This window comes from Manacus vitellinus, unplaced genomic scaffold (genome assembly GCF_001715985.3).
Source record: "Manacus vitellinus isolate BGI_N305 unplaced genomic scaffold, ASM171598v3 scaffold_12_pilon, whole genome shotgun sequence".
NCBI lineage: Eukaryota > Metazoa > Chordata > Aves > Passeriformes > Pipridae > Manacus > Manacus vitellinus.
In genome coordinates, this window is record NW_021938949.1 from 10,416,309 (window position 1) to 10,433,719 (window position 17,411).

Sequence of the window (17,411 nt, forward strand, 5' to 3'; positions counted from 1 at the left end):
TGATGAAAAGCCTTATAAAAAAGCCTATGCTTCATCCCAAGGCTTATATTCTGTGCTTTTGCATTATGGCATAAAGTTATGCTATCTATGAATTCCTGTTACTAGTGCTGCTTTGTTTTGCTAATTTAATCTTTAATATCTATTACAGGAGCTTTCCTAGGACTGCACTGAACCAAGCCTGCAAGCCTGCATTATCACACACCTGTAATTTAAACTACCCACTCCAATCCACTTTGAAAATTTATTCCATTTTATAATCAGCCTTGTACTATGTGATTCAAAATGAAGATAATTTAAAATACAGTCACTTACTAAATCTGCTCAAGTTTCTACTAATTTTTGTGTTTTCCCAATGCGTGTTTCAAGTATTTTTCTTTCTCAAGTATTTGCCTTTATAACCAAGAGCCACATGACCAGGAGGGGCAGGTGAGTTGCAAACCAAACCAATGTGCTGCTGAGCATGGTGAATATGCAAACACATAGAAGCAGAGGGGAAAATCCACATCACAGTGCTGTTAAAACAGCACTTGCAGATTTCTTGCAGGTGTCTGTTGTTACAAAGCACTGTTGGGTTGGTGGGACTCTTTAGCAAGGCCCGCCAGCTGCCTCAGCATCTAAACCTGCCTTAATTCATCCCAAAGAGGTGAGCGATAGGACCTCTCTAGTTGGCAAAAGAGACAACTGGAGCATCTCCAGCAATTCCTAACCCATCGTTTCAGCTCAGACACGGCCCTCTGTACCTCTTTAGCACAGAACAGGGGAGCAGGAACTGCCCTGTAACACAAGTCCCAGATTCTCTTGTAAAGAAGCATTAAAGCAAGGATGACCCAGCTCTCCCTGGTATAATACTAAATCCCTTTTGATTTAATACCACATGAGCTAAAGCCATTTAGGAGGATACCTGTAATAGTAACAAGCAGGTTTTTCTTAAAAGAGAGAAATCGCCTTTCAGATTAACACTCTTAGGATAATAATTTAAAATTTAACCTAAGCAACTATACAGACCTTAAAAATTATTATTACTTTCATGAACTACAGACATAAAGCTACTTAACACAGTCCAGAACAAGCCTACTAGCTATGTTAATGTCCTATAGCACACTATGAACTACTGTGCTTTAAAAACACCCAACTGACCCTTGCAAAGCAAATGTCAATTCTCATCTGCACCACTGCATGAAAACAGGTTCAGTGAGCCTAGATAAGAGCTCTGATAAAAAACAAGATTAAAAAAAACCAGAGATGTCTCAACTCATTGTCTACCTTTGAAAACCTTGTCTTATCAAGGACAGATCTTCTAATGAGAAGCTTTACTACAGGTCCCTTCCAGTGTGCCACTACTGCAAACACCATGGCACAAACCACACTCAGCTTGCCTGCAAGCACAGCTGGGATAATGACTGCATGAGTTCCCTCCTGAGTGTTAGGGAACAACGATGCAAAATTCATGGAGCAAATGGGTGAGTTCCTCTGCACCAGCTCAGAGTACAAAGCATTTGAGACCCAAAACCCTGTGCTAGGAAACACAGTGAGGCTTCAAAAACACAAATGGCTTTTAGAGCTACAAGCAGTGAAGCACAGGAACGACCCCTCCGAGCCAAGTCCACCATTCTGCCAAATATACAAATAAATACTATGTTAACAGTACCCAAACCACGGGGACGAAAAAGGGCACAAAAGGAACTTCCAACACAACTTCAAAATGCCCTTCCATTGACATTAATAGCCCTGTCATTTCAACTGGCTTTAAATACACTGAAAAACTGCCTATCGCTGACCTTTTGTAAGCATTTGCGCAGTATCCCACGGTCTTAATTAAGCTCATGCTTTACGCGTATTGAGGCACTTGAAAAATTACCCAAACACGAGCAGTCCTGGAGCCGTTCCGGGCTGTCACGGCGGACCCAGCCCCGGCCACACACCAGCTGCTCCACGGTCACAAACACCACTGGGAACTTTTATCAGCGCATGCATTAAAATTATGTGCACGGAAGAAACGCTGAACTCCAGGTGTACGCGCAGCAGCGCTGCCCAGCACACACGGATCGGGTTATTTTTAGCCCAGCGCAAAGGCTTGGCCCCGGCCTTCTGCAGGCTCAAACCACCGCGGCCGTCGATCACGTTCTGCAAATTTTGAAACATTTACAAACAAATCTAGAAAGCCCGTTCCGCGCTCCACGCCGCGCAGCAGCCTGAGGCAGCTCCCGCCCCCCGGCCCGGCACCGCGACGGCACCTACCGGGGCAGAAGAGCCCGGCTCGGTGCAGAGCGATCCCGCAGCCGCCGCGCCCGGTCCCGCATTCCGTCCCCGCGGAGCGAAGACGGAGGAGAAGCCGCTCCAGGCCAAGGTAGGAGGGAGGCGGGCCCCCCTGAGGGAATAGGAGGCAGTTCGGACAGCGGAGCCGCCCCGCGAAAGCAGGCGGGAGTCGGGCAGCGAGGCCGCCCCTCACGGCCCCCCCGCCCACGGCGCTGACGAGGCGCCGCCTCCCGCTCTCCTCAGCGGGCCCCGCCACACCACCTGACACCGAGGAGACAGGGGGACACGGCCAGACGCTTTATTCCCATGAGAAAACCGATGAAAATCTGAGGAGAGCTTCCCCCTCCCCAGTTAGCACCGTTAGGTGTTAGCCATGGAGGACCCCGGGGGGCAGGAGGGGGAGCGGGTGTGCGGGTCTCCAGAGCGCTGCTCGCAGGAGCGGCGTCCAGATTTCCTTCGCTTTCTGTGCCCGGCGGGTCTTCCGGGGCAGGAGGGTCCCACTGCACGGCAGCACCCTGAGGGAAGGCGGAGGGAGCTGACCTGGGCAGCGACTGCAGGGTCTATATGCACTTCAGCTTGGCCTTTCCAGCTAAATTAAATGGCACAAATGCACGTTTCCCCATAAGAAATGGCAGGATTATGCACCAAATTTCAAGTTCCAAAGACCGAGGTTCCTCAAAGCACCCACATTTGCATTCTTCCTAAAACACTGGCATTCCAGGTGGGGAGTGCCTATGTTTAAGCTTTTCCTCAAGCTAGAATTTGTGGAAAATTTAAACAAAACTCCTTATCCTTTCATGGGTTACATGGAAATTAATGTAAAGAGGTTCTGGCTTAATTGTATTACTTGGCAGCCTGCAAAGAGTCTGCCTCTTCTACTGCTGTTCAATCTCTTATTCATGTAAATAACTCTCATTAGTGGTTTTTACCATGAGTAGGGGTTACAGAACCGAGACTGGAAGATGGGAGTACGTCCTTCATGACAGATGGATGGTCTCTTGTGGTATCACAGACAGAAAAATGCACAATCCCTGGTCTCTGCAAAGAGGGAGGCAACACAACAGAGAAATGCTGCTGCAGTGCTAGTGCTGAGATAATCCTTAGGAGGAAGATTACTAATATTTAATTAAAAACACACAGAGCAGATGCTCTGTCTTTCTGCCAGGAACACCCGCCTGCCACCACCATTACTTACATAAATTAAACTGTGTCTTAGCTTGGAGACTGGAGGGAGCAGCACACGTGCGATTTCAGGGTAACTAATTTTGTCAGCAATTTCCAGCACCATGCTGAGGGTTCAGCCCTCCTTTGAGAATGTAAAGCAGAGATTTCATGAAGCCCCTGTCTAATGCTGCTTCCTACAGGCACATTTCTGGCCAGCCTCAAATTCCTGCAGAGTTTAAGCTCAAACACATTTACAATGTTTGTGATTGTGTAGGAAAACCTCCTATTCATCTCCCAGCTGCGAATCACGGTGGTAAATATTAACAGTTATCAAAAACTGAGCACGTTTGCTCCCATCAGCACCAGAACTTGTGTCTCCCCGTTTCTCATTCTGTGGGCAGCCTGGCTGAGCGCCCCAGGGAGAGTAGCACCCAGCAGGGCTGGCGTCGGGGATGCCTCATGGCAGGGCCTGGGAAGGGCACACACTCATCAAATGAATTCTGAAGGCCTAGTGGAGGCCAGATGTCTCGTTCCCACTGCATGAAAATGTGTTGATAATGGTTAAAAAATGACCACCTGCTATGGTAGGCTACTGATAACAGCAGAATACTGTTACTGGTGTGATAGGTGAGCACAACTGAAGTCACAAGAGCAGCTGGCTTTAAACTCAGGTAAACACTCGGCATTGCTTGGACCAAAAGGAACCCAGTGGCATGTGGCTGTATTATGCCATAAATCCTCATGGAGAGTGTCCTGGTCTATTAAGAACGTAGTTAGGATACACCCTCTCAAGCTACACGTCTCATGTTTTTATATAAGCCAGTTCTGATGCAAGGGCGTACTTACTTTCAGATTTAAGCCTGAGGCTTCTCTTCTATTCTGTATAATATTCTCTTAAAAGAACAATCAGTGATGGTGAAAAAGTGTTTGATGAAATACTAAAGATGTATGTTGAAATCAGATATCGGCCCAGACACGCTGCATCTTCTAGTTTTAGTTTTCTAGTTATATGTTACCTATTATATCCTTAACATTGAAAGGGTTTGATTCTCATTTTTTGTTTGTTTGAAAATACTAAAAATTAAATTTGAAATGGCAACTTAGGAAATTAGTGACCTGCAAGTCTAGTATGCTGTTCTTTCATTCAGTATGTTCAGCATTGCATTTTTTTTTCCAAGAGCATGGTAGCTTGTAAAGTTCAGTATGCCCGCAATAAATGAGGTTCCCCTTAGAAATCGTTGTTCTAGGGAACAGCAGTTTTTGAAAGGAAAAAGGAAAGCACACCCCAGATATATTATACTAACTTTCAGAGCAATTTTGTTCTGCATTCATTTGAAAAGCCAGATTTAAAAATTGACTGTAAATCAGTTAATCCTGCGACAATTTGTGCCTGTGACAGTCCTGTCTTACAAGGTAAATCCAGTTGGTCATAAATGTCCATATGGCAGGTGCATCTAATACACATGCATAAAAATTCCAGCACGTGACTTCCTTTGGGGAGAAGGGCTCTAGTAGATATAATTTCTTCATATTTTTTTAATTGCATGGCATTTAGCCCTGATGTTTTCAGCTCTGTCCACAAGTAATTATACAAATTTCTCCTGCGGGCCTCCCAGAATATGAGAATTCATCCTTCTACTCACCAGCGGCAGCCGGAATCTGGTTCTGGTTGCCAAACCCAGCTCCCTCATCGAGGTGGACAGGACAAGCTCGCTCGCCCCGTGCCCGAGCTCGGCGGCAGCAGGTAAGCGAGGCATCCAAGAGCAGGACACGACTGTGTAGGGACAGCCCCGGCCACCAGCTGCACTTGTACCAGCTCTGCAGCCGCATGTGGAGCAGCACCAAGATAAAGGCGGCCGGGACCCACCGTCTTGGGTGGGAATGGTTCAGCTGAAGACACACAGCGGTGCCAAGCGAGCAGCTGGCCGGGAAGGTCACTGGCGAGCTGAGCTGGCAGCCCTGTGGGCAGCACCTGTGCTGTGGTGGGCGGGAGGCACTGCCTCCCTGAGAGCAGCGGGCAGAGAAGGCGGGGGGGCTGATATGGGGCGGGACGGACCCTCTTCCTGGCTGGGAGGTGTGCGCAGACCTGCTCTGGCACCTGCGAAGGGCTGCCCTCGACCCTACGTGACCATGGGAAGGCCATCCCTGGGGCCGCAGATCCGCGCCGCCGGGCAAAGCCCTCCCGAGGACGGGCTGGAGCTGATCCGCCGCTGCTGCAAGCGCTGTGGGGAAAGGCCGCACGGCAGCGCTTGGGGGCGCGGGGTGCCGGCCCGTGCCTGCGCGCGTGCAAAGTGCCCCGAGGCGCGGCCGGCGACGGCCCCGCGGAGGAGGGGGCGGCCGGGCGCCGCGGGAGGGAGCGGGGAGGGAGGCGCGGGGCGCGGCGGGTGGGCGGGGTCAGGCGGCGGACACGCGTGCGGCGGCGGCTGCCACCTGTTGGTGGAACACGCGGGCCCAGGCGGGGGGCGGAACGCGGATGCGCAGAGCGACGAAGCCCGTGCCCTAGCGGCGCAAGTGGGCCGCGTCGCCCTGCTCACGGGCGGGCGCACCGAGGTTGCGCTGTGGTGGGCGGGGCAGAACAACGGGTGGGCCGGCCGTGAGAGGGGGTCGGTGTGGAGAGCGGCGGGGCGGCCGCGGTGAAAGAGGCCTGGTGGGAATGGGCGGCCTGAGCAGACCCAGGCGGTGAGCGTGAGGCGATGTGGTTCTAAGGGCGCTGGATTTAGGCTGCCAGTCATTTCGATGGCGTGGGTTCGAAATCGCGCCACTACCTGGTGGCGCAACGTTGTTTTGTCCCGCGCAGGCGGCGGCTCCTTTCGGCGCGCTCGCACAGCGCGGCCGCGGGGGGGGCCCGGGGCCCGCAGGGCACGGCCGGACCGGGCACGGGGCTGCGGGGCGCTGCCGGGCACAATCCATAAAACCCAATAATACGTGTTGTGTTGAGTACTGCCAACAGTGGAATGTCTTCCTTGCGTGTCTTTTGCTTTAAAATAAAACGAGAAATCCTAATTTCGGCGGTTCTGCCTTTCCTCGCTGTGTTTGGATTACTGCAGCCCCGACCCGCAGGCCTTGCCCCTGGGCTTTGCTCCCTGCCCTGGACTGATGGAAGGTGTCAGCGCTCCCACCTTCTCTAGAATTCTCAAATCCATCTATGATTATTGCCCCTGCCCAGACCGTGATTCCTCTGTATCTCATCCCTAGTCTTTTCCCAAGCTCTCCCATTCAGATCACGCTCTTCATTTTAGCTGAGCAGTAATTCAGAAGTACTGTGCTCACTCTAGTGGCTGTAGGGATTTGCTCAGTTCAACTGCTTCAGAAGTTACATGTGAAAACACACTTGCACCTGAAGTTCAGCTGAGAAGCAACTAAACTCTGTTGTTGTCTTCAATAGGTACAGGAGGTAAAGGAAGCTATGCAAAGATCCGGGCACCCCATAGTGGCAGATTCTTGTACTGTGACATAAATACACTTAACTAAAATAACTTTGTTAGTAACTTCCAATTTAACTAAAATACCCAGTTTTGACTTGTGAAAACCAGCATGTAACCCTTAACCCTGTGAACTGCAAGGTGCTGTCACAGATGGCTCTGCACCTGGGGCAGGGCAGGGAGCAGTTCTGGAGCAGCATTCAGAGGCACAACACACATTTCAGCAAAGTTTGAAGTACACTTTTATTTTCCCTCAGATGCCCTGAAACAGCTAATTCACCAATTCGCACAGCAAGAAGTCTCTCTACAGCTGGTGTGTGTTATTCACAGAAGCCTGTTCTGGCTGTCCTTTCCTTGGTTCCTCTGTTCCCCAAGGTAGTGGTAGTGAGTCATGGCAGAAGCTGTGGTCAGTCTTTTTGTTTCAGCTGGCTGTAGCTCTTGTTCTTTCTGCAGGTTCTCATTCACTTCAGCAATCAATTCAGAAGGTTGTTTTTTTGATGTGAAATAGAGGCAACAATCCTGACTCTGGTCTGTTTGGGTGATTTGGCCATAATAGTTGACTGTATTTTAATTTCTCAGGTGCAGCTAGTGATATGTTACGATTCTGTCTGCAAATTTAAAAATAGCTGCCTGTTTATTGCACTGGGGCCAGTGACTATAGTGGAGATTGGAATGATCTGGGTGGTAATGCTGTGACTGAGCATGTCCAGCTTAGGCAAGTCAGTGTCGCCTTTCTCTAAAAGAACGCAAAAGGGAAAGGCCATAACATCCCACAGAAAGACAGATAAAACCGAAAATAACAATGAAAAGAATCAAAACTTTGAGGAGGATGTGATGGTTCCGGCCTCTTGGTGTGGTTTTAATGTAGTGGTCCACGGAATCAGCAAACACAAACTTCTTTGGCCTGTACCCCAGTTGAGCCCGTGCCTTGTCTATTTTAAATGTGTGAGTCACAGAAATATTCAGTACCTACAGGGCAAAAGAGTCAGCATACAGAGGTATGAATACCTAGGCAATTGGAACAAACTGTAAATGGTAGCAAAGACACTGTTAAAGGAAATGTAAAATAACCCCCCCAACATTATATCAGTGTCCTATTGACACACATCACGTTATTTTTAAACTGTTCGCTCAAAAGGAGAAAGCCCAAACAGGCAGTAAAAGCTGCAGAACAGAATCTATAAGACTTGAAAACTTGGAAAAAAAAAATGTTCTGCAAATGTTGTCTTGTTTATGTACCCAAGAAGGCAGATCAAAGCCATGTCTCAGCCTCCAAGGGCCCAGCCAAAGCCATGCAGGATACTGGCCCGTGGCAGGGAGGAGCTGAAGCAGCCTCTCCCCCATTGCAAGCATAAGCTTTTACCTTTTCCAAAATCAGGGCAATAAGCATAATGCAGTCCCTAAATTGTACATGGATTTGCTCTGGAAAGTGGAAAGTGAAGTAGCACTGGGTGGATTTTACTTTCTACTGACTTAAAGTGTACCTCATTATTAACATATTTTAAACCCATGGGAATTAAGGGAAGTTTACAAACAGACTTTACCTCATTTCTGGTCAGCACTGGGGACAGTTCAACAATTGGTTTCAGCGTCAGATAAAGGTATTCCATTGCCATGGCTGCATAACAAAAGATTTCTACTTGAGGTAAGAGCAGTGACTTGCTTTGCCATGATGACTGTGGCATATCTCACATTGTAAATACTCCTGAAGGATCAGCACAGACCTCAGGGCACCATCACTAACATCACCAGACTACTTGCTCACAAGAGGCTGGATTTAATCTTAATTATTGTCCTTGTGGGAAGAGGGTTGGGAGGGTTGGGCACAGGTCAAATGAAAAGGTCATGAGACTTTACAAAAAATGTGGCAACAACAGAGAACTCAGTGGGATTCTGTCTGAGCTGCACATGGGGATTGATTATGGAGACATTCACACGTGCAGCAAAGCAGATACTCTTCAGCATATTTCAGGAAGTCATGGGTTTTCACATTTAACTTTTAATACTTACACCATTAACTCCACAAAGTTACACATCTGTTAAATACTACATAAAACCTGTTTTTCTGGGACTTCAATAAGAGATCAGTCTAGTTTCAACATGCTGTGCAGAGCTGAACTTCACACTGCTGCACACTAGATGAGCCCACAGCATATTGGTTTTATACATGAAAATGGAAACTGTGGGCAAATTAAAAAACCCAACATTATATTACAGTTAGGAATGAGGGTAGCACGGAACAGGAAAGAGAAATGTTGATAAAATATTTTACCTGATGCATAAACCAAGCAAGTAGGAATACGTATCCATGGCTTCCAGCGACCTAATCTTTCAAACTGAAAGAGAATAAAAAAAACAGTGGAAAACCCAGAAACTTCAAACAAATTTTAAGTTTTCATTATAGAAGATATTTGTGGAAATATTTACTGATAAAACAGAAAAAATAATTATTGCTGTTACTATTTTTCATTTTTAAGGGGATTCCAGTTAAATGTCATATGCAGACACTATGTAATTTTCAAGTATCAGTCTTAAAAAAAGGGAAAAAATTTACAAAAATTGATTGAAATGTCATGGTGTGCTGATACCTAATTTAACACTGTGACATATTTATGGTTTTTAGTCTATAATTAAAAATTAAATGGTACTTTGAAAAGAATGTATATTACAGATTAATACTTAAGATTTATATTTTTCATCCACCCAAAGTAACCACCATTCACAGCTACATGGCCCAAAAATGAAGGGAATAGCAGCTCAGAACAGGACACTGATGTAGATGGTCCTTTGCTCCTTTAATGCAGTATTTTAGGTGGGCTTTGTTACAGTGCTGATCACACTGAGATTCAAGCAGGAATTAAACCCACATTCAGAGAGTTCCCAAAGCAAACATACAGAATTTAACATGCACACAAAGGCTGGAGTTGCACACAGTTAAAGCAATTAATGTATTTGGAGATGAGTATATATGGCACCTACAAGTGGAGTTAACCATTCAAAAATGTTGTATTTTTCGCCATCATTAATGAAATACACCTGGCCACTCTGTTAAAGAAGTAGAGAAGAGACAAGTTAGTAAAAATAATACTGCATATATATTGACTTCTTTTTCTTTATCTCACTCCTTATGAATAGCTTCAAAATAACCCAGCACTATAACATGTGTGGATGTGCGAGTCACAAGCTGTCCACCTGTGTTTCAATCACTTGCACTGTTGAGTGCAGTGAAATTGGTGGACAGGTGGTTTGTGTGATTAACATGCCCTGGAATAAATGATTTATTGCAGATGTGCCTGTTCAGAGTGGCTGCACTGGCTGTACAGAGACACCACTGAAGGTGGTGCTGCATCTCACTGGTGCTGCTGACAGGTACCCAGCAAAGGGTGGGACATGCTCTGCTCTGGGTCTAGTTGAGATTCACTGGGATCTGTAAGACTCCATCTGTGTAAACCAAGGGCTAAGTTCCCTCTCTCCCTTTTGCTTTTAGGGTTTTAGAAATAGTAGTTAAATCTACTCTGAAACTCGTTCTAATAGACTTTAAAGGCAGTGCTTCTACATGAATAAAAACCTGTATTTACAAGGAAGAAAACAGTTGCAACTGTTTTTGAAAGCAATGAATCCAAATGAAATGTGCTTCTGTTGGCTATGGTATGGGAAGAACTGATCATCACAGTTCAGAACATTAAACCTGGACCTGTATACAGGGGAGGGGCAGGGGGGTAGATCTGCCTGAACTTCCACTGTCATATCTGACAATTCTTTGCTTACCTTCCAGAAATGGCAAATATTATATTAAACCAATGCAAAGATAGAGATATTCTTACAGAACTGAATATTCCAACTCCTAACACGCTGCACAGCCAGTGCTGCCCAGTCCCACACTGTTCACAGCACACAAACACAACAACATAAGCTGAAGGACAGTAACACTAATTACTGCTACTACAGGAGTTACTATAGCACAGGGTCCACTGTCAAATGGAAACTGTGGTGCTTTTATTGTGTACTTACAGCTATGTAGTTCTTCTCGGGGGTGAGAGCTTCAGCAGCTAGAATGTGAGCTTGGGCAAGATTCTCTACATGCACCCAGTTCACTTTAGCAGAAGGGTCCCCAAACTTGAAGCTAAGTAGCCCTCTCTGAATTAGCTTCTGTAGACACAAACAAACATGAAACCAGAGCAAAAGGTGTTTTTAAATGAGGTACAGTGCACTTCCTTGTCCAGCAAAGTGTAGGTTTATCTCTACTTAACAAAAAAATAAAAATTCTGTAATCAATTAAAAAGAAACAAGAGGAGTACAAAGAGCTCTAAAAACATTGCCTTTCAGTAACCTCTTGTACCAGAAAGTGTTTCCAGCTCCCTAACTGTGAAAGCTGTTCATAGTTGAGACTGGAAATAAGATATTTTGCTGTATCTCTTTTCATTAATATTTTAAAGCATTTGGTGTAAGTTGCATGTAAACAGACATTTGAAATATCAGGGATTGGCCTGAATCTTACAGTAATTGTTAAATTATAAAGCTGGATTTTTATGTGCTTGTATTTCAAGAAAAGGCTTTTTTAAGGTACACCCTTTACAGATGTAATGAAATGCCTGTTTAAAGAAGGTTATAATGTACCCAGCAGACAACTGAACTGTTGAATTGCTGCCCAGTAAGGTCAGTCAATTTATACTACAAAGTAAGTAATGCTCCTTACAGCTTTCTACCTGTATCTTAGAAAATTCTACTGGTTAGAAAATGAAAATCACATACTGCCAGCCTTGGCAAGTGTCTTTGCTCTTCTGGTCCATAGATTCCTGGGGGGCGAATAACACACGTATGGAGTATTCCACCTCCTGCAAGATTTGATAAGAGCATTCTTTAGTGACCCTCACATGACTATGTTGTATCTTTGTATGTATGAACCAAAGGCTGTGGTAACAGAACTTACTCTGAAATAAATTAATTTTGCTGTCTTGAAAAGGTGCTGTATTAGTAGTCAGATATTAATTTGGGAGAATCAGAACATGTGAAATAGCAAAGTAATATTCAGAGAGGTCCTGCCAGCATAGTTGTGTTACCAGAAAATACTAGATATTTCAAAACCTCTTTCTAACCAGTCCCTTGTCTCTGTGCCAGAGCAGTGAATGAATGTGCCAGCTGTGGTGATGAGGTTGGTGAAGTGAGCAGGTTATTCAAAAATATTTTGGAAAGCGAAACAAAACCAACTGAGCTCACCCAAAATTATTGCTGGGAAGCAGTGACTCCCTATCAGTACAAGGTAGAGCTGGAAGGTTCCCTCAACAGCAGGCACAGCTCCCACTAGAGCTGCTGGAGACACTTGACAATTCCAGTGGGATCATAAAATCCAATCACTTCCCAAGTTGGCTGGTTAGTCATCTGCTAATAACTGCTCTGAACAGTACTTGAAAACATGTAAAATACTCAGTCCTGCTATGGCACAGGATCAAAATGGGATGTTTGGAACACCGAGTGGTTCTAATTTCCTTGACAAATGCAGAACTGTGTATTGGTCCTAAAATTAAGAGGGGCTTTGATGCAAAGAGCTGCCAAAGAAATGAGGAAAAAAAACCCCAAACCTTTATTCTTTTAAACAAAATAATTCTCTTGGGATGAAATGTCCATCAGTGACTTTCTATCTCTTATAGCCCTCTGCAAGTATCAAGTGAGTCTTTTTCTGTAAGTTGTCTACAGCTAAATTTAGCTCAGTATCACTTGGTCACATAGAATCATGTTGCACTTTACATTAATTTGTTTTGCACTGGCAGTTATAGTATCTCACAGGTGAGCTTAAGTACTCAAGTGTATAACTGGCTTCCTCAACATGGAAAACTTTGGGAAGCACTAATAAATAATTCCAGGCTGTAGTATCAGGTGGCTACTTCAGATTTTAATATATAACTTGAGGGTGCATGGAGAGTGTAACAATTTAATCAGCATTCATGTTTTACTTCTGTTGCATAAAACAGTGACAATAAACAATTGATTTTGTTTAATTTAGCTGTCTTAATATTTTCCATTAACACACTGAGCTCATTGCTACCATGCTAAAACCTTTTGTGGACATTGCAGGAACTTAAAAACAATTAAAAGTAATTTTTAAGTGAAAATACTTTAGTTTGTGAGAGGGGGTTGATAACTTAATTTCATAATTAAGGAAGGATTGATACAGGAGACAGGATGTTGGGGGTGAACAAGAAGAGGAGGAGTAAATTCTGCTATGAATTAATGCTCAGACAAAAGTACCTGCTAGTGGAGTCCCGTTAGCTGCCAGTACCATTTGTTCTGCAATGGATTTGGTTCTGGAATAATGATCAACGTGCTACAGAGAAAAAGCAAATACATTTTTATCTGTTCTTGGAATGACAGGGCAGAGGGGCATCTCTTCTCCATTAGCTTTTACTTAGCAAATGGCAACAAATACCTCAAAATACAAAAATACAAGTATCTAATACCTGGGGTATTAGGTTTAGGGTAAAACACGTGCACATTGTAAGGAGGCATTTTTGTTTATGCAAATCTGGTTAATTAATTTCAGCACATTTGAGAAGCAATAAATATGTGTATACTTTGAATGCTGCCAGGAACGTCACTGATCACTACTTTGTAATCTGGATTTCTTCTTCAGGTAATGGAAAAGTCAAAAGCCAAGTTTTGAAGAGGTTACCTCTGAAGTATCCTGTTCACTTTTGTGTGGCACTGTCCCAGAGAAAAGATTTGAAATATTATTAAAAATATGAATCAGTATTTTCTCTCCATCCCTACTTCTTGAAAGATTGTGAAGTACTAGATGGAGAGAGGAGGGACACAAAAAACAACTGTGTAGGCAAAGCACCCAGAAGTACTTTCTCCTTTTTAATTAAATGCAATAAAACCACATAAAAATAGGCTGCTTTTCCAGATCAGCTCTACATTGAATATATGTCATCTTCAGTAAGGGAGAAACAGAAAAATCATGTAGATAATAAATAGCTAGAGAGACACCAAGCCATAGAACACAGTCCTTATGTCCAGGTGGAATTTCCTTGATGTTAATGGGACACTGTATGAGTTATTTGCCAAAATCAAGGCCTTAATAGGAAACAGAGAAATATATACTGCAATGTACATAAAAGTGATGTGTCAAGGCTGTGAATAGCATTTTCAAAAAGTAGTTTTCTTTCTTCTTTCACTGAATCACAGAATGGTTTGGGTTGGAAGGGACCTCAGAGATCACCTCATTCCAACCCCCTTGCCATGGGCAGGGACACCTTCCACTAGATCAGGTTGCTCAAACTCTCATCCAACCTGGCCTCTCTTGTGCCTGGATTCTGGCATCAGGTAAAACATTGTCATAAAAGCTCCAGGCTTTTCCAGAAACAAGAAAATAAACGAAGAGGAAACTTGAAAATATGTACAAACAAAATACCTTGTCAAGTGGAAAATATGGCACAGATTCCTCATCCCCATCTTCAATGGGAAGCCCTCCAAACACCACATTCACTGTACTGGTGTAGATCAGCCGAGAGATGTTGTGCTCTTTGCAAGCTGCAGGAACATACAAAGTCAATTACTTTATGGAAAATGAAACAATGTGGAAAAAAAAGTTTGTATAACCTTATTCTTAGAAACTGTCAAATCTTAAAAGGGGAAATCCTTCCATTCTATGGTTGGTGAGTTGAAATGCAAAGCATATTTAAAGGGAAGGCATCAGTGTGGAACCAAGTGCTTCACTCTGTGGCACATCCCAGTCTGACACATCACAGCCTGTCATAGAATGGAGCATAAAAAGCAATGACACGTTTCCTCATCTTCTGCCAACAATGTAAAGCATTTGGTAACAAATAGTGTGTGCCAAAAACACCAGCTGGCTTTCTCTAAATGGTATATGATACTTGATGTGCTCTACTAACACCCAATGGCACAGTTAGATACATACCATCAATGATGTATCTTGTTCCATTGATGTTTATGCTTTCAATCTGTTCTTTCTGCCACTAGGAAAAGAAAGAAATTGTGCATTTTTGAATACATAGCAAATTCAATATGGAGGATAATGTCCTCAAATAAAGGTAATTAATTTAGTGCTTTGATTATAAAAAAGATCTTTTAGACTGTTGTTTCTGACTTCAAGTAGTCAAATCATTATTTTTAAGCTATGCCTGTATTTTTCTTGTATTTTTGCAGACTAGTCTGCTTGAAGCAAAGAGAATCACAGTGCTTCCAAGAAACATGTCCTGGTATTAGAATGTTAAATATCTGTGTTTCATTAGCACTTCAGTGATGAGTGGCCTCTGCCCAGAGCAATTCCCATTATGCATTGCTCAGTGGCAAACAGCTCTGAGTGAGCTGTTCTATCCGGACAGGGTAATTACTGAAGTTCCTTTTATTAAATAAGGTAAGAAAGGGGGATGTGTGTAACCCTAATCATAAAAACTGTGACTCAGAGTACATCCTTACAGCTTTTTGCCTTGACTTGAAATACAGTGGTCCTTATAATTTAGATACATAATTTATAATTTAGTGCAGTTTTTATTCCTCACAGTGACCTTACACCAAGGAGTTCCTTGTGAAGGTTTAGGGAAGGATCAGGGGGTTGGAGGGAACCAGCCTCTCTTGTCTTTCCTTTTGTCTTTATGCTGTTTCAGAACTCTTCAATGCCATTTCCATCTCAAACACCCTCCCAGGCTGCTGGTGGAGCCTCTGATGGAGAGGAAATCATTCTGCAAGCAGCCTTTTTGCAGGGGGCACTCCAGTTTGCACAGAACAATTTACCAGAACACCAGGGCAATGGGAACAGGTAAAATCTACCATGCTGTGCTACAGCATCAAGTCTCTCATTCTCATTGTGGGCAGTCACACAGAAAAAAAAACAGAACTGTTTGGACTCACTTGCTCTTTTCCTGACATTCCATATGAAGCTACATGAAACACAACGTCAGCCTGTTCACAGGCTCCAAGTATGGCACAGTAATTCCTGAGGTCTGCCTGTAATACATAAGAAAACATATTTGGACTTGAAATCAAAGCTTCAGGTGAGCATTTGTCATACAGTGGGTTAGCACAGAGGGAATCCATATATATAATGCATATTTAGAATTGTATGGGCTGTATGGGCTGTACATCCTGGGTCCACCCCAGTGGTTGCTGACAATCATACCTTTCTTTCACAGAACCCAAAGGGCTTTAAAGACATTCATTAAGCTTCATAATACTCCTGTATTTTTTCTACAGGGGATTATACTAAGGCACACGTGAGGGCAGGGTCCTGAGGAGGCAGGAGCAGAACTGCTCTGTGCTCCACGTTACAGGTTTCACTGCTTTCCATATTTCAGATAAACTAAAATCCCTTCACCAAAATTCCTGTGGGATGTTCACACAGTCAAAAAGGTTATTGGAATTTGAAATAATTTGCAATTAGCTATTTGGATTCTCTGAAAACTAGTAAAATGTTATGGAAAAGGCAAATGAACTAATTTTGACTGCTGGGAAAATACAATTGATCATACCTGGATACACGCCACTCCACTGGGAATTTCCCAAATAGGCTCGTTCATGTCATAGAGAACAACAGAAGCTCCTTTGCTGGCAAGAGCACATCCCAGCTTGTATCCAAAGTAGCCACCACCTCCTGTCACCACAGCTTTCATACTGGTTTTATTCAATGCTGCAGCATTTCCATTCCATTTGGAGTTTTACAAACATTTCAAATGTCTGTATACTATACTAGAGATAGCATCCTGAAAATAAATAACAAAGGTTGCATGTTTTGGGCTAAGTCTTAATTTGCAAATGGCATTCAGAATAATAAAAGAAAAACTAAACAAAAAAAATATTTTTGCCTAACACGGAGAATGTGAATTCAAATTTTTTCCACAAATGGGTCAAAATTAGAATAATAGTACAGACCCTAATTTTTTATTAGTAGAAGAGAAATCACTGGCTATGTGAAACAGTCTGGGCTCAGTTCAGTTCATCCTGGTCTGCATCACAACTCAAAGATGGCTGTAGGGACCAATGTGCTATAGGGGTCATACCTGAATTTGAACTCTTGAACTGTCAGGAAAACTCTAGAGGTGAACAAATTGCATTTAAGTTTCTGTGCTTAAAACCAAGCAAGCAGGGCCAGGCAGAACAGCAGCCAAACACAATGTCCCCTAGAGCAAAAGAAATCTTCCATATTTCTTCCACTCGTCCCCAGTTTATCACAAAGACAGACATCTGAGTGTAGAGGTATTTCCAGCTCCTTTCTAAGTAGGAGCAGCTGAGCATAAATTAAGAATACACCGTGTAGTTACCACTGGCAGTGATGGAGTTGAGAGAGATGAGTGTTTCAGGAGAGAAGAGGAATGCCTGATCCTTACTTTATAATTTTAGAAGGTGTATCAGAGAACGAGGTTATCAAATCCCCTCGCTTTTGAGGGGAACTTGAATAAAACAGCTGCTCTGAAAGAAAGGGTCGATGAGTGCACTAAGAAAAAGTTAACAGCGAATCACTTATTTCCCGAGCATGGAGGTTCTTGCCCATCTATGGGTTCATCACTGCCAGTCGGGGCATTTCAGAGGCTGTGGCTGCCGCCTCCCCCCGTC

The 17,411-nt window shown here is 43.9% G+C and overlaps 2 protein-coding genes across 5 annotated transcripts in view; both read right to left on the minus strand.

Moving 5' to 3' along the window:
• Nucleotides 1-5,347, minus strand: part of EEF2K (eukaryotic elongation factor 2 kinase) — a 29,105-nt gene extending 23,758 nt beyond the window's left edge. For 3 of the 4 annotated variants that reach the window (XM_008928010.3, XM_018067353.2, XM_018067351.2), the window contains exon 1: nt 2,239-2,299. The gene's annotated coding sequence lies outside the window, so the exon portion shown is untranslated. Of the gene's footprint in view, nt 1-2,238; nt 2,300-5,063 lie in introns of those variants that run through there. The other variant, XM_018067352.2, reaches the window with a different exon arrangement.
• Nucleotides 5,348-7,067: 1,720 nt separating this feature from the next.
• The window catches only part of SDR42E2 (short chain dehydrogenase/reductase family 42E, member 2), an 11,128-nt gene continuing 784 nt past the window's right edge, over nt 7,068-17,411 (minus strand). The window contains exons 2-12 of the mRNA XM_018067357.2: nt 16,331-16,561; nt 15,714-15,809; nt 14,761-14,818; nt 14,251-14,369; nt 13,089-13,164; nt 11,595-11,677; nt 10,854-10,991; nt 9,822-9,887; nt 9,115-9,178; nt 8,387-8,460; nt 7,068-7,811 (exon numbers count right to left, since the gene is read on the minus strand). Coding sequence (XP_017922846.1) covers nt 7,563-7,811; nt 8,387-8,460; nt 9,115-9,178; nt 9,822-9,887; nt 10,854-10,991; nt 11,595-11,677; nt 13,089-13,164; nt 14,251-14,369; nt 14,761-14,818; nt 15,714-15,809; nt 16,331-16,471 — 1,164 coding nt within the window. The 5' untranslated portion in view covers nt 16,472-16,561 and the 3' untranslated portion in view covers nt 7,068-7,562. The remainder of the gene's footprint in view (nt 7,812-8,386; nt 8,461-9,114; nt 9,179-9,821; nt 9,888-10,853; nt 10,992-11,594; nt 11,678-13,088; nt 13,165-14,250; nt 14,370-14,760; nt 14,819-15,713; nt 15,810-16,330; nt 16,562-17,411) is intronic.